This window comes from Lonchura striata, chromosome 5 (genome assembly GCF_050655825.1).
Source record: "Lonchura striata isolate lonStrDom1 chromosome 5, ASM5065582v1, whole genome shotgun sequence".
NCBI lineage: Eukaryota > Metazoa > Chordata > Aves > Passeriformes > Estrildidae > Lonchura > Lonchura striata.
In genome coordinates this window covers 67,079,805-67,100,907 of record NC_140707.1, presented here as the reverse complement: position 1 = coordinate 67,100,907, position 21,103 = coordinate 67,079,805, and the positions used below count along the sequence as shown (strand labels likewise).

Sequence of the window (21,103 nt, the reverse complement as noted above, 5' to 3'; positions counted from 1 at the left end):
GAGCAACACAAAGTGCTAGGATACAGGTGGCTAAAATGTTTCATTAAAATTCATTTGGTCAATAAAAATGAGGTCCAAATTTAAAAATGTTTGGGGGATGATCAGTGAGAGGTGAAAGTAGGTCATGGCTTTAAGCGTAGCATTATAGGGAAATGCTGTAGCCCATTGTGGATATGAATAGTTTCTCCTATTGTAAAGAGCTCCCTACTGAGACTTCCCCAGCATGTCAAGACTCTTATAATCTTGCTGGTTGTGCTGGGGAAGGAGTCCCAGGTATCTCCATTCATTGGACATTGTTCCCACTTGATTTCACTGAAATTTCTGCCATGGCAGTCCCTCTGAGTAAAGGGACTCTTTTCCCTCTGAAAATAACTTTCTAAAAGTTTTTAGGATTTCAGGGACTCACCCATTCCTGTCTTACCTTTGCATGACTGAAAAATTACACAAAATTGGTTTTAAAGAAGAAAGGTTTATCTAAGCTACTCACACAAAAGTTTTTCTCTATGGTCTCATTTAATGATGTTACTTTTTTGTTTTTTTCCCCATTACTTAGGAGCTAGAAAATCAACTCATGGAAAAATCCAAAACTCTTGATAAGCTCAAAGAGAGTTTGGCTTCAAATGGTAGTGCAGAACAAACCCCAGAAGCTCAGTCTCTGAGGATAGCTGAGCTGTGTGAAATGAAGGACAGCATTGTAAACCAGGTAAAAGCATTGCTTGTGTTCAGGTTTCCTCCACTGCATGTTCTGACCACCAATGTCATTAATCATCTTCATAAGATGGCAGGAGCTGGTACCAAAAATATGGAAAGTGTTTCTTACTCTTTACCTTCCTAGAATTCCATTTTAAGTCTTTACTGTAAAGTAAATTAATATATATTTCCAAAGTTGAGAGAGAAAAATTAGTCTGATCTTGAAGCAGTTTGAATACAAAGGGTGGAGGAGCAGATCCCCATCTGCAGCTAAAGAAAATAAAGAACAAACACTGTTATGTTTCTGTCAAGCTGCAAATGGAAACCTTAAACTCTTTTACTTGATCTCCTTCTCTTTCATACCCTGCTCTTTCTCCCCTGTACTGCAACTGGGGGTAGATGCTGGTGGGTGGCTTTTGCCATCCTCAAATCCTGTGTGGTTTCCAGTTGCTTCAAGGAGAGTCTGGCAGATTGGTTTCCCATGCAAACTGACTTCCCAGCAGTTTGTATTTATAGTCATAATATCTTTCTAACTGGAGCTGAATTCTTTTTTTTAATGTGAATGTACTTTATAGGTGCAGGAGAGATAATAATGAGTATATTTATAGATTTAAATTTGTCATAATAAATAACCATGTACTGTAGAGAATTACACATGATGGAGTGGTTGTGTTTCTAGTTAAGATTGCTTTACACTTTTTATTACAGATTCCTTGCTTTTTTTCCTCAGAACTTTGTGAAACCTAAACACTTTTTCTTGAGCTCTTCCACAGGAGATGTTGATCTAATATTGATCTGCTGCTTCTTGGTTTAGGTTTCAGCAGAAAGGATGTGACTGTTTCTTACCAAGAAAACTGGAAAATTTATGTTTATGTACATGATGAAAGTTCTTCTATCTGATGTATAGCTGGAGATAGATAGAAATTGGCAGGATTGACAGCCTGGTGCTTTTTTTCTTCTTTCAGTCACCGTGGGTCATATTAATTTTGGGGATTTTGTGACTAAACTATCAAACTTGTAAAACTGCAGGATGTTTGGGGCTGAGCAGTGAAACAGCGAGTTTCTTTCCCATGGGTGACTGCTCACATGTGAGCCAGGCAGAGATTTCTAATACAGGGCAAAGGAGATGTAATACCTTGATTAAATTGTCTGTGGGTGGAGCTCAAGCCTGTGAGTCTGTGGCCCTGAGACATTTCCAGGGAACGATGACTTTCCATCTTCCTTGTGTGGGCAGTAATTAGCTACAGGCTACAAAAAGCAATTAGAGATTCCTCCCACCTGTACCATGATTCAAAAGAGAATAGGGATGATTAATCCACCAGCCTGTATGTGCCTGAAACTCGGGTACTAGGATAAAATTATCTATGCAGTGTATTTAGGGTGAACTACGGTGTGGACATTTTTTCATCTTCCATTTTGTGCCTGCATAGTCAGAACCAAAATCTGCCCCTTGTAGATTAGACAGCTGTAATAAAGAAAGGGACAGAAAATAAAGGGGATATTCATCATTAATGAAAGGATAGAATATAAAGGGAATATCAATCATTTTGTTTTGTATGAAAATCCTGAACTTGCTAGCCTGGGGTCCAGGTGGGCCTGCATTATTAGAGCACAATGGCATAGGAGGGATGACAGCTCTCAGAGCATTGCAGTAGTGGCTTCTTCCATGCAAACCAATTTCTGTTCAAATTGTCCTTGAACAGAAACTTGATCTCTGGATCAAACTATCTGCTTCCTAAGAAGATTAAGGCTTTCAAATTCCTCCCACTTCAGGTTGATTTTGGCAGGAAGGAATAAGCAGTTCATTATTTCAGTACTTCCTGGGGTGTTCTTGCAGAATAGTGCCACCGTGAACTCCAGTGAAATTTTGATTTCCAGCAAATTCTTATACTTCACTCCAGATATGGTTTACTGCTTCTTTTGAAGCCTGCACAATTCCTTACCAAGTAATAAAATATTCCAACTTGGCTAATTCTTGTGGATTGTCATGGACTGAGCATTGAGTTTAGATTTCTAAGTCAATTTAAAGGTGATTTATATGTCAGGACTACCGAAGAAATATTAACAAAAATGGTTTGTCTGCAGGTTGCACAGCTAAAGGCCTCAATGGAGTCAATACTGGAGCAGTGGAGAGCGTATGATGAAATTTATTCAGAAGTTAGCTTGATGACAACAAGATATTTGTACTGCATAGACCAGTGCAAACCTTCTGAGGAAGAAGCTTCATTGGAAGCTTTGAAAAAACAGGTCAAAACTCTCCAGGTAAAGTTGACTTATTTCTGTCCTTCCTTCTTTGCCTTTAGGCAAACAAACTCCACTGAAAAAAAGACCTAAAAATTATCTGAGCAACTTCTTCTTTAGAATAATGACACTGAAGTTAGTGCAATATTACTGATTTTTTTTTTTTTTTACTCTCCAGAGGCACTTAGACTTCTTATTTTATGTAGTGCATAAGTTCAACTTAAGTGCAGTTTAGGTACAAGGTTCAAGAAAAAAGCCCACCAAATCCTTGTGCTCCCTTGCACCTTGTATTGATGGCATTTCTGCTTGCTCCAGCACCAAACCAACTATTCTGTCATCCTCCAGAGAGCTGGAGTCTCCTGCACAGCCTCTGAATGAGTCAGAATGCCAGACATAAATGCTCTGGATCCTGCTGCTGCTCTGCTTGGCTGTTACAGAGTCCAAATGGAGCATCTGGATTAGGTAGTTTGGCTGGCCCTGGGTCTGGGCATTTCACAGCTTTGGCTAAAATCTCTTTTCCTGGCTTTAAGTGAGTGTTGAAAGGCTGTGCAAGCACTCCCTGTTTTCCTGTAAATAAGGCCTGATTTGGATGTTTTTTGAGTTGTATCAGAAGTGGTGCAGGACAGACTGAGGCTGTGAATGCTGGGTGTGGGTCTCTTGGCAGTAAAGTCTGCACAAGGTGTTCTCTACCCTCACCTGGGCTCATGTTATAAATAAAAGGAGCTGGTCACCTTCTCATCTCCTTCCTTGAATCACCCTGTTTACTTTTAACCTGGAGCAGTTCACAGATATGCTGTAATTGCCTTTATCAGGAGGGTAAACTTGCAGCTGAGGGCAGGAGGTGTTAAGCCAACTTTAGTGCCAGTAGAAACAGTGGCTTAAAATAAAAGCATTTTTGGTTTCTAGCAAACTCATTTATTCAGTTCAGATGTGTGAGTTTGCTAAATGAGCTTTTTCTTTAGCAGTCAATAAATTATCTCGATTTAAAATAAATCTCCTGAATGATTTTTTTTCCTAACTTGGACCGTTTCACCTCTCTTAGCTTCCTAATTTTTAAGAACAGGTGTTACATTTTCTGCAAAAGTTTTAATCTGTGCTGCAGAAGTATGGCATTATTGCTGCCCTATCCCTGCCAATCTATAGGGGAAGTTACACTTAAATCATTTGTCCCACACAATTAATTGCAATAATCCATTCTGCAGGCTCTTCAAGATGAATCAGAGAACAGTGAAGAAAGTTGGGCCAAGCTCCAGGCTGCTGCCAGTAACCTGAAGAAGAACTGCTCCCCCTCCTTTGCAGAGATTATTGACCAGAAGTGCACGGAGGCCCACACTAGGTAAGCCTGCAAAATCAGACCCCAGTTATAAGTATTTAAAAAACCCAAGTTGTTGAGGCAGGACTCGAACATCTGTCAGATTTTCAAATCTGCACTAATGCATCTCGCCTATTTAAGGGCATCTGTGTGAGGAGTAGAACCACAGAATCATGGAATGGTTTGGGTTGGAAGGGACCTTAAAGATCATCCAGTTTCAACCCTCCTGCCATGAAAAGGGACTCCTTCCACCAGACCAGGTTTCTCCAAGCCCCATCCATCCTTGAACACTTCCAGGCATGGGGAACTTGCACCTTTTACCTCTATGCTTGTCATGCGATGATTCCCACATCACAAACTGTGTCTTTTCAGGAACATGGGTGTGGATGCAGAGCAACTCCCACAGGAATCCTGTGCCAAACCATATTCTGCAGGAGAACCTAATGGGGAAACACTTAATATTTTGATATTTTGGCAGGTGGAACTCAGTAAATGAAGAGATCATAGATCAGCTGCGGGCAGCACAGGCAGCTCTGCAGCTCTGGGAGCCCTTTGATGCTTTGTGCACTGAGACAGCAGCCAAGTTCCAGCAGTACAGCCAGCAATGTGCTCAGCTCTTGGATGCTCATGTGCCTGAGGAGAACACCATAGAAACCCTGGAGCAGAGGATACAGGAGATAAAGGTACATTAATAAGTTTCTGCTGCTGGGTACAAACCAAGATTTATTTTTGAGAAACAAGGCAAAAGAATACCAACAATCCAGTCAGTAGAAAAGACAAAATCTGTGGGTTTCTTCCATGAAATAAACCTTTGTATTTCCTTTAAGCACTTTGACCAGAGACCAAACCAGAATTAGTGTATGGTGAGAAAAGAGCAGTCCTGAGTCCTATTCCATCTCTGCCCCTTTCTGCTGTACACAAAAGATCAGGTCTGTGTTGGAAGGAATCACTGAAAGAAAAATTATTTACCTTATGGGGCATTGCTTGGGAGGAGGAATAATGTCTGCAAGAACAACAGCTGAGGGGAAAAAGAGCGGTTTTCCTAAGCACAGGATGATCCTGAACTCTTCCACAGCCTTCAAATTAATTTTAATTGGATTTGATACTGAGTTTTGTTCTGGTGTGATGAGTTCACAGATTCCTGAGCTCATTAGATTATTCTAAATGTTTTTGACTTTAGGCAAATAAAATCTCATGCTGAAACCACATGGCACATGGACTCTCAGGCAGCAAAGCTGTCATTAGATTCTGACATTTTTGGTTTCTTCAGACTATGATAAAGAAAGAAATACAATAATCTACTAAGAAATATAATAATCTTTTTGTCAGGACAGAGCAGTGATTCATTGTGCTTTATGAATCTCTAGCCACAATTTGGAAGAAGTCCAGAGTATTCCAGTTTGCATGTGGCCTTAAGAAACTTTACATTACAGGGAAGGAAACTCGTGTATCTTTCTTTATCAGAAAAAACTGATAGCAGCAAAACCTAGATGAAAATATTTTTACTTTTTTCTGATCTACTAATGACTTTGACAGAAAATCACCAATATGTCAGCAAAAAGGGATTGTCTTTTCTGGAAATTTTTGGGAAGAGTGTTACACCTACTAAGCAAGGCATGGCCACCTGAATGCCATTACCACTGTAGATCCTGTCCTGGTGTGTATGGGTAGAACACATGGAATTTACTGTGAGTTTCTTTAAGTGGTGAATTAAAAGAATGGGGATCAGTGAATTGGTATATGAGTTATGTATATTTGAATATACATGTGCATAACAAAATTGTATTTTAATCCTTCTAGTATTTTTCTCTATATATATTAGGAAAGATTATAATTTTATGGATTTTTGTCACCACAAAAAATAAAAAATAAATTCTTACATAGAGAATAAGAAATCAAAATGGGTTATTTATTAAATGGCTGGAGTGGTATTTTATAACGTGATCCTTTCAAACAAAGGGGTCAGGAAGCAAGGACCATTTTGCTTTTTAGGGAAATGTGTGTGTTCTTTGATATTGATCCAAAGACTTTGCTCATTATTCTCAGAAAAGACAATTCATAGTGACAAATTTCAGGGGTTTTCACAGCTAAAAATAAATATCACTTGTCAAAAAAAAAAGGAATAAAATCAAATACATTGAATGAGTCTAAAATTACTCCCTGTGTTCTTGTACTGCCTTTAGAGTATAATTTTATAGCATCTTTCTTAGTAAAGGGGAATGAATAAAACCAAACCTGTAGTCCTCAGCCCCTGAGGGATCCAAACTACTGGCAGGGTTGCAACTAAAGAGCATTCCTCACCTGCAGCATGGGCCAGTTCCTCCATCTTCTAGTGTACACAAGCCTTGTGGAGAGGGATATCCTGATTTCCCTCCCTGATTTCCTCTGGAGCAGCAGTATCCCTGGTGTTCCACTGAACTTTGAACTGTGCCTTTTCCAGCACTGCACTGAATGGATGCAGTTCCCATTATCCTCCAAGTAAAAGCCTGAAGCTTTCATCATAGCTGAGCTTGGCTCCCAGATGGGCTCAACAAAAAGAGTTTAGTTACAGCAACAAAAGACACCAAATGAAAGTGGCACATGAATTATGATCTGATTCATTTACTGACTTTTTTTTCCCTTTCCCCTTCTCTCATCAGAATTTACAGCACGGCCTTCAAAACCTGGCAGGATGCCGAACCCAGATTTATTTGCAGGCTGACAGGATAAAACAGCAGGCTGGGACAGCTGCTGAAGCCATTCTGATGGAGAAGCTGCAGCCATTCCAGAGAGCAACCTATTTGGAAAAGATGTTGCAGAGGAAGTTGGATGAACTTCAGGTTTGTTTTTCTATTTTTTTTTTTTTTTAAATATTAAACTAGCTGTCAGTGTGGGGTAACTTTTTCACTAGAGTCCTGTGTGAGCTACATTCCTCATTAGTCCTTGAATTGAAATTTCAATTAATTAAAACTCAGAAGGATGATAAACTATATAAAGAAATAATACATGAAGCCAGAAGGACAGGTGAAGGATTTCACCCTGATCTGCCTGTGTTGCTCTAACAGCCTTTGTCAGTGGGCCTGTTATCCCCAGGACCCTCAGATGACTAAAGGTTAGGAAACGTATTTTTGTTTTTTTGAACATTGAAGTAAGTTGTAAACACTGTCAGCTCTACCTTGAAAAAAAAATCATGGGCTTCAGTTTTCCTTGGGAAGAATTCATGTAGTGAACCTAAAATCAAACAGAAAACTGTGACCATTTGGTGTAATTCTGAGGACCAGATCCACATTCCTGTTCAGGCCAAGTGGGGAGAGACCTGGATCCAGGAGCTCTGTTCAGAGTAGTGCAGGATTGACTTCTCCTCTTCACAGGTATTCCTGAGAAAGCTTCCAAGCAAATGTGCTGCTGGACATTTACTGATGTAGAATTGGTCTGTTCCTATAGAAAAAGTCTGCTTTCAATGAATTGTTCTGTTTTAAAGTAAACCCAAATTCATCAAGCCATTTGAAGCCAACTCTATTTATGACTCCATCTACCAGCACAGTTAATGGCTGGAAACCAGAAATCTTTGTGAAGAAAACAGGTTTCTCATATTCCCTGTGAACTTCTCACTGCATAAAAAAAAAATGTATTTCTGAGTAGTTGTTTTCTCTGGTTTAACCCTGTGGTATTGCCACAGCAATATCCACACACCAGGTTTTGCCATTCATGCCTTATAAAACTGTTGTGTAAGTGCTCTCAGAGATGTGGAGTTTCATTCTGGAAAGAAAGTAAAAGCTTTCCAGTGCTGTTCTGCTAAAGGAAAGCTGAATTCCAGCCCTACTGATTTTCCCACAGAGCTCATGTAAGCTGCACAGCTTTGGTTATGCAGGGACATGGGAGCAGGTTTTATGTGTACCTCAAAGGAAGCTCATTTTCACAAGTTTCTCCCCTCTGATAAACTGAGTTTTGACTTTTCAATTTCAAAATAAGTTAAATAGCACAAAGCTATGAAAGGATCACAGAAACCCTTATTCCTTTCACATAGGTACACCTATCTCAGAATTTGGAGATTCTGTTTCTTGCTCTCTGCTTTGGGTTAAATTTTCCCCTTGTCCAGTTGAAAAATGGAAAAAAGTTCAAAGAGTTATAAATACATTAGAATTTAGGTTTAATAACTGTTTGTTTTCCTAAAATATTGCTTATTGCTCTTTTTTGTCCACTGAATAAGTGTAATGAATAGTAACTTATGTAAATTTTCAATATTCACCCCAGTTCAATCTTTTACAACTGGAGGATTTCAACAACTGCCTGGAAACGCTGGAGGGTCGTGTCAAGAATTGCACAGACACCTTTGATAGCCTCTGTCTAGAGGAAGGAGACAACTCAGAATTGCTCATGGTATGTTTGCATTCCCAAATACCAAAAGATACTACTCAGCTCTTGCCCACTTCAAGATGCTCTTTGTGTCCTAAATGTCACAGTTGCAGCACTTCATCAGAGTAACTATAATTCAGCCAAACACAAAAAGCAATGATTAAAGTTTAGAAACTCTAGATCTGCATTTTAGGCCAAATGCCTGCCTGGAAGGGAGGAAAATCACACAGATTTGGGGTTGATGTGAGCTCTTTTTCCCCAGCTTTGCTCTGGAGCTACCCTGTTTCCCCCAATGTAGAGTATGAAGTAAATGTGGAGGTACCAGGTCTTGAGTATCTGTTCAATACTGTTGGAAAAGTGAGCCCTATGTAAAAGAGCTATTACTTTTTACTCCCCTGTATTTTTTGAAGTTAACACAGAAATGTTGAGTGTTTTCAAGTTGTGGAAAATAAGCTTCTATACTACTTGGACATTAAAGAAAGGCAGTACATTTTTGCAATAATTTTTTTTCTTTGCTTCCAGAATCAGACACTGGAGCTTGCTGCACTTTCTCCAAGCATAGAGAGTTTGAATGAAGCAAGCATAAAGCTGCCACTCAGTGACTTCACCCTGAAGAAAATGCAGAGCCTGACTCGGCAGTGGAGTCAGAAAACAGCAGCTGCTCTGGAATGTTGCAGGTCTGAAATGCAAGCAAAAAAAACACTAGTAACAATTCCCTTTTCTGGATTGAAATGAAATCCAAGTTAAAGAATAAAACATCTTGCAATCTGTCCTCAGCTTTCTCAGGGGCTTGCCAGGTGGAATTCTGCCCTTGCGGTTTACTTGATTTTTCAGTGGCTATTTGTATTCCAAGTCACTTGAAGCAAAAACCTGGATGTTCGTAGGGGAAGAAGGGAAGCAAAGTGCCAAGTGAAACCCTCATATGTTAATTTTACTAACCACCACATTAGAGCACCTGTAAACATACCCAGAAAAACATCCACCAACAGAAGTTTCTGGTTATTCATTTTGTTTTACAGTATGCTTGAGGGAACCCAAAATGATGAGAAGAAATTCTTTCAGAAATGTGAAAAGTGGATGAAATTCCTAGAAAAAATGAAAGAAGCTTTAAAAACAGATATTCCAGGACAGTTTGAAGAACTGCAAGAACAACAGAGAGTATATGAGGTAAATCTAACTCTAAAAATGGAAGCATCATCTTGAGGGATGAAGGCAGGGGAAATCCTAAAAAATGTGCCTTTTTGAAATTGGATCTGGGCAGGATTTTACAGAGCATTTCACTCATGAAATACCTATTAAGGTAAAAATTCTGAAACATGAAAATCTATTTTTAAAGGGACAGGTCCCTTTTTGCAAGGATCGGACCTTTAGGAGTGCATCTTTAAGTGCTGTGTCATGGAAGTCCTACATTTCTCCAGCCCTGAAGTGTACTTGTCTGCCTGTCCCAGAACACTGGAGCCTGAGCCTGTGGCAACTAACTGGGTAGTTTGCTGGAGACCTAGCAGCAATCTTAACAGTTTCTGGAAGAAATGCATTCAAAACAGTGTTTTCACAGCATGTTTCTGGTTTGACCAGTTAGATTTTAGTGAAAACCTGTTTTCTCTGGCAGTTTTCCAGACAGTTGCTATTTGTTACAGAGAAACAATCAAAAAACTTTAGGTTTCAGATCTGTATCATCCAGATCACGGTGGGGTCCACTATCATATATGTGCAAATTCCTCCTGGTATCCAAAAACCCTGTGGACTCTTGGGGCGCATTTGACACTAGCAATTGAAAATAATAAGAGTTTTCAGCTTTTACAATTAAATAAATGCTGTCATTCTAGAGGAGCCAGAAGCAGCTTTCATAGCAAAGGTTGTTCACTGAGTAGTTAAAACTTGTCCTCTTGGTATTTTCAGATGTTGCAGACTGAGATTTCCATAAATCAGCAGACATTTAATTCTATCATAGAAAAAGTTCTACTCTCCTTGGAATCTGGAGAAGCAGAAAAAAGGTACTTTATTTGATTTCCTCCTTAAGATCTTGCTCGTTTAGTGAATATGCTGTCTTCCTTGGAATTGGTATGGAATCTTTGCTCTTATGAGGACATAAATCTAAATTCCTAGCTGGGTTCACTCTTTGAATTATCACCTGTCACATTTTGCAAAAGCATGAGAAGGTGCAGTGAGAAAGAAACACAGGTGCCCTGGCCAGACTGCATTTGGGATAGTAACAGGCTGGGCTGAAAACAAAAATAATTGCTCCTGAAGAGGAGTCTTTTGTTCTGTACCTGTGGTTGAGAAACTGCCTGCCCACAGAGCATAATGAGAATGCTACATATGAAGGATGCTCTCTCTTTTCCTGAACCTCTCTGCTTCTCAGAGTGCAGAGGTGTGGACTATCCACATTGCTCCTGGCACACAGGGCAGGGCGTGAGTCACTGGCCATGAAACCCCAAACATATGGTCCCTAAACCTGTTTTTTATCAGTATGATCTTACACCTTTTTCTTAATCAATGTAGCGTGAGAAACAGCAGGTAATGTTTGTGAGCAGGGGCTCAGCTGCCTCAGGTGTTTGGGGTGAACACATTTCCTCCCTTCCCTGCCAGATCTTACTGCTTCCAGAGACTTGGCAGGACAGTGTGTGTGCTCCCCCAAGTATGAAATATATAGCTTGGCTTAAAACTGCCAGGGAAGGTAGGGCTACACTAAGCTGAGCTGCTGGATTTTTGTGTTTGGAGCTACCCATACAAAGGCAGGGGTTTGTGTGAGAGTGAATCAGGGACGATGGCCTCCTGCAGAGAAGTAGAATTGATAGATGGGATTGCCTTAACCAACCAGCCAGATCTGCTGGATCATCTGACCATGTTGAGAAGAAGAGGACAAAATAACTGCTTAAATGGGTTCAGTAACAACACAGTTTTCCATTGTGCAGATCAGTTTTGCAGCAGAATCAGTGACCTTGTCTCACTTGGATTGACCTTTTTGTTCTTTAGAGAAGTCTTTATTGCATATTGTTTCATTGCTGTACTATGTATGTTGCTATACCACAAATGCAAGATTGACTTGCCTTACCCTCTTTTGTATCATGTAAAAGGTTGTTTTGGTTGCTTAAAAGATGAAATACAGCTGAGCTTAGGGCTGTGAAGAGCTTGCTTGGATTGTTGGGTATTATAATTGGAAAACAGTGTTGCAAATGGAGATCCATCACAATTACTATAATATGCAGCCTTGAGATCAAAATAAATTAACTCTCAGCCCTCGTAATTTTCAGGACAGAGTTTATTTCCAAGCTCACTCTGCTGAAAGATCAGTGGCAGAATGTTATCCGGATGGTTCAGCAGAGGAAGAAAGATATCGATGGACTCGTGAGCCAGTGGCAGCTCTTCAGGAGTTCCCTGCAGAGCCTCAGCAGATTCCTTGATGACACAAACAGCTTCCTTGCAGCTGTGAAGAGCCAGGACTGTTACAGCCTTTACCAGCTTAGAAATGTCATTCATGATTTCAAGGTACTGTGTTTATTTCTCATAAATCTAAAATATGTGAGCTTTTTCCCTCAGACTGAAACAACTTCTGTCCAGTCAGGTAAAAAGCTTTAAAATCACACACTTTCTTGGGGGAGAAATGATTGTTGATATTTTTTCCTTAAAGCTGAGCACAGATAAGAAAGCAGTGACATTGTATCATTATACTCAGGAACTTCTTGATCAGCATGGTCATTTAGTAGCCTTGCATGCTTTAAAAATTTTACGGATATGAAAATGGAAATTCAGGTGCCAGATGAGACAGACACACTAATCAGCAGGGTAACCTTTAGGTCTGTGTGCATCTTACTGACAGGACTGCTGAATTCAGGCCTTCTATTTTGCCTGAAGAAATGTACTTAAATGGCAAGACAGGCCATATAGGTCCTGTGTGTGCAGGGATGGGCAGGAGAGGCCAGAAACAAAGGAAAAAATACTTGCAAGGGAATCTCTTCATTCCAAGATACACAAACCTGGTGAGAAATTCTTCAGAACAGTGAGTTCTGCATTTTACATGCAGTGGAAAAAATATTTTTCTTTGTTAATTTTGGATATTTTGGTTTTGGATTCGCTGTGGACCTCTTTGTTTTATAGGAAGGTAGAAACAAGCAGTGAACTTGATGGTTGCATAAGGCAATCTAAAACCTTTTAAAATCATACTATTGAATGCTATTTGCACAGTCCAAGATTTATATTATGTCCCCACACGCCTAGTGTTGATGGATTAAGACATTGCCAGTATTCCATTTGGTGCTTGCCCTTTTTATTTAATTTGTATTTCTACCTGCTGTGTAAAGGTGATTTTCAGTAGATTTTACAACTTAGTGGTCATGCTTTTTTTCTTAGTGAGAAAAGCCAGAAAGTCTTCTCCCTCCTACTCCAAATTGCCCTTTTCCTCCTGCTGCTGCTCTACAGAAAGAAACTCTGATTACACGTCCTTGTGTTAGGGATCAATTTGTTGTAGGCAAATTATTATTGATGGCTTACTTCACTTGGAATACATCATGATTAACAGGGCTGTTATCGCTGAAAAAATGAACCTAAGATGTTGATGTTAGAGGTGGTCACAGAACTTAGATTGTATTTTTAGTTCTGAGTAACTCATACAACTGAATATCCATCTTTTTTTATTTACTTTCACCCTATAGTTTTGGTCTGGGAAAAGCTTTTGTAGAGTTTTATAAATCAAAATATCAGAGAAAACATGATTTTTCTGAAATTAAAGAAGCATGACTATGAACAAAGTTGTACCCTGTGAGTCATCTTCCCAAAGTGAAATACGGGGAAAGCACTTCTGTAACTTTCTAAAGCAGCTTAGAAAGTTAACTGTTTTTTCCTTTTCAAGAGTAAGGCAGTGATCCTTCAGAGGTGGCAGGCCATGTACACCTTGGTCATCGATGTGGGGGAGAAGTTGCGCGCTGTCTCCGATCCCAACACCAGCGCTGCTCTCCAGGAGGAGCTCAGCCAGTTACAGCAGTGCTGGGGGAAAACCCAGGCCCTGCTGGAGAAGAAGAAGATGCAGTTCAGTGGCACCCTGCAGGTGGGTGATGCCCTCCCCACCTCCTGCTCTGGCACTGGGTCTCAGGAATATCCTGGCTCACCATCTCCAGGGCTGAGCTGCTGCTCACTGCAGGGGCACTCTGAGGGAAGTGCCTGTCGTGTGTCATCAGGGCTTGGGGAATGCTGAAACTGTGGTCCCCTGATTCTCCAAAGGAAATTGAGTTGGATTCCATTTGTTGCTACAATGGATGTTCCTGCTCTAATTGTTCTCAAGTTCTCCATGGCCTGAAGCTCACTCCTGCTTTAGGCTGTGAAGCTAAAATTTGGCTTAGACTTAACATGACTTGTTCCTCCTCGTGTTGTTGAACAATGACTTCTAAATAGAAGGGTTAGTCATATTTATTTCCTTACAGCAGTGAATTTGCTTTCATGGCTAGGTAGAACATTAGATGTGTCTTAAAATTGAATACTGTCACTGATAAGAGTCCAAAAACTATGCTTAGAGCCTCTTGGGTTGAACAAAACAAAGTGAGCAGGAATATTCTCTAAGGCAGGCCTTAAATCTGAGAGGCTTGAAGTTTTGTAAATCCAAGCACTAAATTCTTGTGGGTGGCACTATGTATCAAAAAAGAAAATTCAAAAAACCAGAGCACATGATAGATTATTTCAGTGGGTTGAAGATGCTATTTTGTAACATATCCATGTGGTTCATATTTCATGATAATGTATCCTCAGCTTTTATATTTCCTTGGGTCTCCCTGAGCAGACTTGCGACCGCTTTGAAAAGCAAACCAAGGAACTGGAAAGCAGACTGCAAGAGTTAAAGGAGAAAGTAAAAGATCCACTCCCTGTTGAACATGAAGAGCTCCACAAAGCCAAGGAACATATTAAGGTATGAATAGCCATATTGTATTTAGATTGATGTAGTCTTTGCACAACACCTCATCCCTGTAAAATCAGTTTTCCCTCTTACCTTCTCTTCAGTGACACGGAATTTCTCTCCTTTACACCATCCTGATTGCTGCTGATCTCCAAAGTCCAGCTGACCAAGAAGATTGAGTAGTAGTAGTGTTTGGAATTTTTTTCCTGCTTCTGCTCCATTTACAGTCTGAATTTTAAAAATAAGTAGTTAATCAAACAAAAGGGAAATAGCTCCCTTCTCTCAGCTCAGTTGGCTGCTATTCCCGTGACTGAATCTCCCATTTTGTTTCCCAATCCATTTTGCACAAGGAGTTCCTCAGGGAAGAGACCTTGTAATTCTGCAAAGCACCATACATACCTGCAGGAGCTTGGAATAATTAAAGAGAAGGAAAATTAAGGGTAAGGGAGTGGCAAAATTCCTTGCAGCGCATAGTGCACCATGAAAATGAAATGGCAAGAAAAACATTTCCAATGGATAGGAGACATTTTGTCTGGAGTGGTCAGTCTTTCATCATCCTTTTATGAAGTAAATTGTTGACCTGTGTAGTGGGAACAAATAAGCTTATTAACGAGCCAAGGCTTTGAACTCATTATCAGCTGTCTAAAATCTTCCTTATGAGTACTGGCTGCCTTTCCCACGGCAGCAGCCTGGCTGTAGCCCTGAATTATCTGTGAGATGGAAGCACACAGCTTCTGCCTCTATCCCAGCAAGAGAAATTCAGCTGCAGAGGCAGCAGGGTCAGACAGTGCCAGTGGAAGTGCTGCTAGTAGGTGTCATAGTACAATTAAGGACTAAAATTACATGGCATGCTCTTCCTGATTTGCACTTTTATCTGGAATAAAGCTATTTTTTCTTTCAGCCCTGGACCTTACAAAGTCTAGCAAAGTCCCATGAAATTCCATAGTTAGCTCTGTAATTGCTCTGGATTTGCCCCTTGTTAGGAGACATAAATGCATGTGTGCACATCTATAGGAGTACTGTGATCTCAGGTAAATTTTAGAGTCAGGTTTGTTTGGTGTTTACTATTGAAGCTGGGTCCAAGACCTATGAAAATCCTCACAGGGTTTAGATCCAGCACACTTCTGGCACAAACACTCATGTTTTTTTTCCCCCCCTTTAAAATGAGACAAACTGGATTCTCTCTAAGAATATTTGGATGAGCCAGTGACTCTTCCCAGGAGCTCTTTTGCAAAATGGGATCTAGGACCTTGTGTGTAGAGTATCATATTCCCCAGCTGCACCCTCTGCCTTTTAGGTGACAATTTTAACAGTATTAAGGAAAATATGTAAGTTATAACAAAGAGAAAGGGGAGTTGAGGGAGCAAAGCAGAAAAGAGAGCCTGTTTTCTGTGAACAAGCAGCTTAAAAGCTCCGCATTCCTCACAAATCTGAGGACATGCCTATGACATCATCCATTAGAGAAGGCAACTGATTTGGGTTTTTTTGTGTGTTTAGAAAAATAACCTGAAAATTAAGCAAATGCGGGTGGAAAGCCACTTACCCAAAGCGATTATAAGAGGAATAAAGGAAACCCTGAAGAAGCAAGCGGGCCATGTGCCGGCCTGGGTGTGAGAGCCCAAATGGAGCGTGGGGAGCTGCTGGGGCCAGGCTGCATCCCGCATCCCAGCGCTTTGGGATGCAGCGATGGCACGGGTGGGGCAGCTGGGGCACTGCCGTGGGCTCCAGTGGCTTCCAGTGGATTCCAGTGAGGCTCCAGTGGGGCTCCAGTGGGGTTCCAGTGGGGCTCCAATGATCTCCGGGGATCCTGGCCAGCCCAGCCCCAGCGGAGGTCACAGCCCAGGCGGCTGCACATTCCCTGCTCTCCTCCCCCACGGGCCAGGAGGGGATTAGCGAGCAGGTTTGGAAAGCCGAGGAGCTTAGTGCCAAGGCTTGTGCGGTTTCCATGCAGGAGCTGGAGCAGTCGCTGGCAGACTGGGCCCACGACATGAAGGAGCTGCAGGCCATGAAGGCGGAGCTGGCACACCTCATCCTCACCGAGGACATGATGGTGCTCAAGGAGCAAGTGGAGCATTTGCACAGGCAGTGGGAAGAGCTGTGCTTGCGGGTCAGTGTTCGCCGCCTCGGGGTGTTCGTGGTGGGCAGGGCTGGGGCTTCTCCTGGCAGTTCTGGGTGGGAATGGGGTCCACCCTTCGTGTCCTGGCCAGGGTTTTGTTGCAAACCCTTTGTCAGCAGTGAGTGCGGGGCTGCACTGAGCCCAGATGCTGCTGCTGTTTTCTGGAATAGGTGCCTTTGTTCCGGGCTGCCAAAGGAAAGGAGCGATAAACACGGGAATTGCCCGAGGGCACGGAGCAGGGAGGGGAAGAGGGAAGTTGAAACAAAACGCCAGCAGAAAGGAAATTTAAATGTGTTTAAATACTGACTCCTTAGGTTTGAACACTTTGAGAACTGTCTTCTTTGTGGCGGGAAAATGCTGTGAAACATTTGTGTTCTTTGTGGCTTGTTGCTGTATTACACTTAATTTAGTGCTGCATGTGAAATTGCTGGGGAACATTTACAGCAAAGTCACAAGGACTCGATTCATTAGGTGATTGTGCAGTTTGAATGTGTGTTTACTTTGCCCTGTTAACAGGATTGGAAGAGTTAAAATCCTTTGCGGTCTTAAGTTGCTTTGGGGGACTCTACACACCAGCAAGCCAAAGTCTTGCATCCCTTTACTGACAAGTAAATGGCTGTTATTTTAAAGTTTATAAAGAAGTATTGAAGCCTGTTCGTATTTTGTTTCTAACCCTTACACAGGCAAAGGTCAAACAATCTTGGTGGGGATGTTGCCAGAGTAATGAACAGCTGTGCTTATTTCACAAACTGTGTTGTGATGAAATAGTTATTTGATTTGATTGAAATAATTACTTTTTTTTTTTGCATTGCAATGAGAAAGAAGAATTTAATTTCTTAAACTGGACAGCTGTTCTACAACCAGTGTTTTCTCTGCTGATTATTCTGAACTCTGAAAATAATTCCAGACACATCCTTTTGCCTTCTGAGTAATATAAGCCATTATTTTTTAAATAAAAATGCCTGAACCATTTTCCTAATGGAAATCTGTAGCTAAGCCTACAAATGAGAGAACTTAATTGTTTTAAAAATTTTTGGTGAGCTACTGAAGCCTGATGTTCCCTCTGTGTTGAATAGCTCTGAAAATTAACATTTTTTTATATGTGCTCTACTACAGTCTATCCAAATAGTAATTTCCTGTAGTAATTTAAGTTCAGATTTTATTCAAAATTTCCATTTTAATTTCCTGAGGGAACAACACTGAGTTCAGTCTGTCTTGGAGGAAGGAAAGAGGTGACAGTAATGTAACTGTATGAGGCACACAAAATCTGTAGTGGGAGGAATCTCTTGAGTGCTGTAGTGGAGGGAGATTCTGAATGTTTGCACAGCCCTAATGAGCCTCAGGAGAGCCCACAGTGATGCTCAGTGCTGGACACAGGGTAGGAGAGCAGACTTTATCAGCTCTGTTGTTGGCATGACTGCTTCATTTTGGATAACAAAGTAGAGTCAAGATGTATTGTGTGGAGGAAAGTGTGCAGAATAAATGCAGGGAGGTGAAAGAGCTGCAGCTGTCACAGCCCTGGGACAGCCAGATGCCTGTGCTCAACTGGGCAGGGGCAGACAGGCAGAGGGAGCAGATGCACTCAAAGGATTAGCATTTATAGAGCTGCCCTTGGAAGGTGCATGTAGGTCACAGATTTAACCATTCATCCCAGCCAGCATCCCGTGGGGATGTTATTTTAGCCTCCCTTTGGAATGCTCACGATGCTCACACCGTGGGTGCAAAATGGAGCTCGTACCAGGGCAGCTGGGCAGAGGAGAAAGTGCTCAAAGCAATGGCTTGAAGGATTAATGTTCCTAGAAGCTTGTCTGGGATTTTTTGGGTTGTTCCTGTTTTTTACTCTCAGCCTGTATTGCTTTAGCCAGCTAAAAGGTGCTTCTTGCTCTAAAAATCCTGTCTTGCTCCGTTCTGAGTAGGCAAAGATGGAGTCAGAATCCCAGCAGCATGTAGAGCTTGTTTTGCTGACAAGCACAGTCTGTTCTTCCACTGACCAAGTAAACTCATCTCCATACATGGGAGATGCTGCACGTGGTAAGGAAGGATGGAGGGTTTCACCCTCCAAACCTCTCAGGTTGAGGGTACAGGGAGCACCCCAGAGCAGAGACACTCTTAGAAACTTCTGAGGTTCTTAGCATCTCCAAGCTTTTTCCTATGGAGAACCTTGGAGACTGTTTCCCTGTGTCTCAAGACAGCGCTTTCATCCTCATCTCTTCGCTTAGATTGTCATGAAGGATTCAGAAATCCCTTTCAGCTCTCCATCCCTGCCTTGGAAATGAGTCAGAACTTAAGGGACAAAAGCAATGTGGTAGGAGATGGCTTGGTGCCTTCTGTTTTGATCCTGGTGTTACATGGAGCTGGCCTTGCTTCCACACTACACATTTAAGCTTCACTCTTAATACAAAATAGTGTTAGATATTAGTCTAGAAGAATCAGTAATGGAATTTTGAGGATTTATACATATGCTGTATAAAGTGCATGTGAGATGTGAAGAGGGAGTGTTTCCTGCAATGGGGAGATATTTAGAGTGGCCATTTAAGGCCAAGACAAACAAAATGTTATGTACAGTCTTTAGACAAAATTTATTGGTGAAAATTAGGGGTTACTCATTTCTCTTGCTTCAGTAGAGCTTGAACCATTTTTCACTTCCTTTGTCCCATATATCTTAGTACAGGAATCCATCAAGGTAAATAAATAAATGTGTATTTAAGAGCCCTAGGCTAGAGACAGGTGCTATTAGCTAGTTAGAAGCGTGACCATACTTATTTCTGAAATACTGGAGCAATTATAATAACTTTGCTTTTTCAGGCAGTATCAGACCTTAATTGCTCAGTCTAGACAATTTGTTTATCCATCCTGGAAAATGTCTTTTTGATGGGGGGAAAAAAATCCATAGTTTTCAATGAAAAGGATAGAGTCTTGATGCTTATTTTTTGGAAGTTCTCCAATTACTGGTGGGCAAATGGGAAAAAAAAAGAGGGAGGCTTTTATAGAGATAAAATAATTGCAGTCAGTAGTTACAAAGTTTCTCTTAGAGTGGGAGAAAATAAGAACTTACCTAGGTGTTATTTCTCTTGGGGCCATACTAAATAGTATATAGTAATTATGTATTTTATATTCCTTCTGTGTTTGACATTTTCAGGTTTTCACTGACTAACATTTAAATTATTGTATAAGCACATTATTTATAAAGCTGTCACTCAGTTTCTTTCTTCTGAGGGAGAGAATCTGGTATTTGCTAGTCAACTTTTTGCCCTGCTATCAAAAATAAGATGTAATAACAATCTGCTTGATGGCTTTGGAAAGGAAAGTAGGATACTTATAACTGCTCCTGCAAAATGGAATAAGATCAAATGCAGACTAGATATCAGAAGGCTCATAATTGCTGGTTTCCTTCCCCAAAAAACTGTTGCTAGAATTTATTGTGTGTGTGCTTTTCCATAGGTGTCCCTGCGGAAGCAGGAAATCGAGGATAGGCTCAATGCCTGGATCGTGTTCAATGAGAAGAATAAGGAGCTGTGCTCCTGGCTGGTCCAAATGGAAAGCAAAGTGTTGCAGACTGCAGATGTTAGCATTGAAGACATGATAGACAAATTGCAGAAAGTAAGTAGTAATGCCACTTTTCTTCACTTGCAGTCAGATAACATTACAGAGGCACTATTCCTCATTCATTCCTTGCTTCTTGGAAGTGATACATGATGTAAAACCAACACACACAGGCTTTTGTGAGATTATTTTTTTTATCATTAGCTCTTCTTGATGTTCAGAGTTGGAGCTTAAAGCAGAGCAGAAATGCCACTGGACTTCATTTAGTCAGTGTGAGCTGTGGGTGTGAGATCTGGGCTCTTGGGGGTTTGGGGCACACCCAGCACTGCTCAGAGTGGTGTCCTGGGAGCAGCTCACTGCTCTTGCCACCTCCATCATCCTCACAACTGGTAAGCAGAGGGCAGAGAAAAGATTGAAGGATGGGATAGGTCTTATGCCAGGTGAACAAGAAGTTACCACAACCAAAAATAAAACCTAATTCTGTCCTTTCCCCCATGGTAGTTGGTGCTTTCTAATACTTCTGTATTAGCTTGATTTTAAAGAAGGACATTATTGTTCTGCTGTTCTTCGCCATGTCTAAAATGTCTCAGCATCTAATCCCAGATCTCCTCTGGATAAGAATACCAGCAAAATAAACCATCCTAGACTCAAATTTGGGTTCTTTTGAGGTAGCTTCATTGAAAAATTATGTTAAATCAGGAAAACAACAGATAAAATTAGAACATTCAATTGCTATGTTTAGGAATACTTGCAAGTATTGGCTGGCACTTGCAAGTCTTTAAGCTGCTTATTTTTTCATAGATTGTGAGATGGCTTCTTCACTGAGGTTTTCTTTTTGTTTACAGTGAGAGCTCTACATGCTAATTTACAAACCTCAGCCAAACCTGACTTTACATCACACACGTGGGGAAAAAACACATACTTTTGTTTTGGTATCATTGTTTTGTTTTGCCCTGTAATTAAAGCAATGTTTGTGTATGTT

General features: G+C 40.9%; 1 protein-coding gene across 8 annotated transcripts in view; it reads left to right on the top strand.

Moving 5' to 3' along the window:
* Positions 1-21,103, top strand: part of SYNE2 (spectrin repeat containing nuclear envelope protein 2) — a 179,345-nt gene that overhangs the window by 126,503 nt on the left and 31,739 nt on the right. For all 8 annotated transcript variants that reach the window (XM_085580893.1, XM_077783923.2, XM_085580894.1 and 5 more), the window contains 14 exons: positions 554-703; positions 2,776-2,952; positions 4,134-4,267; positions 4,722-4,926; positions 6,883-7,062; positions 8,477-8,602; positions 9,101-9,255; positions 9,598-9,745; positions 10,478-10,572; positions 11,833-12,067; positions 13,428-13,622; positions 14,349-14,474; positions 16,414-16,569; positions 20,020-20,178. In XM_085580893.1, coding sequence (XP_085437019.1) covers positions 554-703; positions 2,776-2,952; positions 4,134-4,267; positions 4,722-4,926; positions 6,883-7,062; positions 8,477-8,602; positions 9,101-9,255; positions 9,598-9,745; positions 10,478-10,572; positions 11,833-12,067; positions 13,428-13,622; positions 14,349-14,474; positions 16,414-16,569; positions 20,020-20,178 — 2,241 coding nt within the window. The remainder of the gene's footprint in view (positions 1-553; positions 704-2,775; positions 2,953-4,133; positions 4,268-4,721; positions 4,927-6,882; positions 7,063-8,476; positions 8,603-9,100; positions 9,256-9,597; positions 9,746-10,477; positions 10,573-11,832; positions 12,068-13,427; positions 13,623-14,348; positions 14,475-16,413; positions 16,570-20,019; positions 20,179-21,103) is intronic.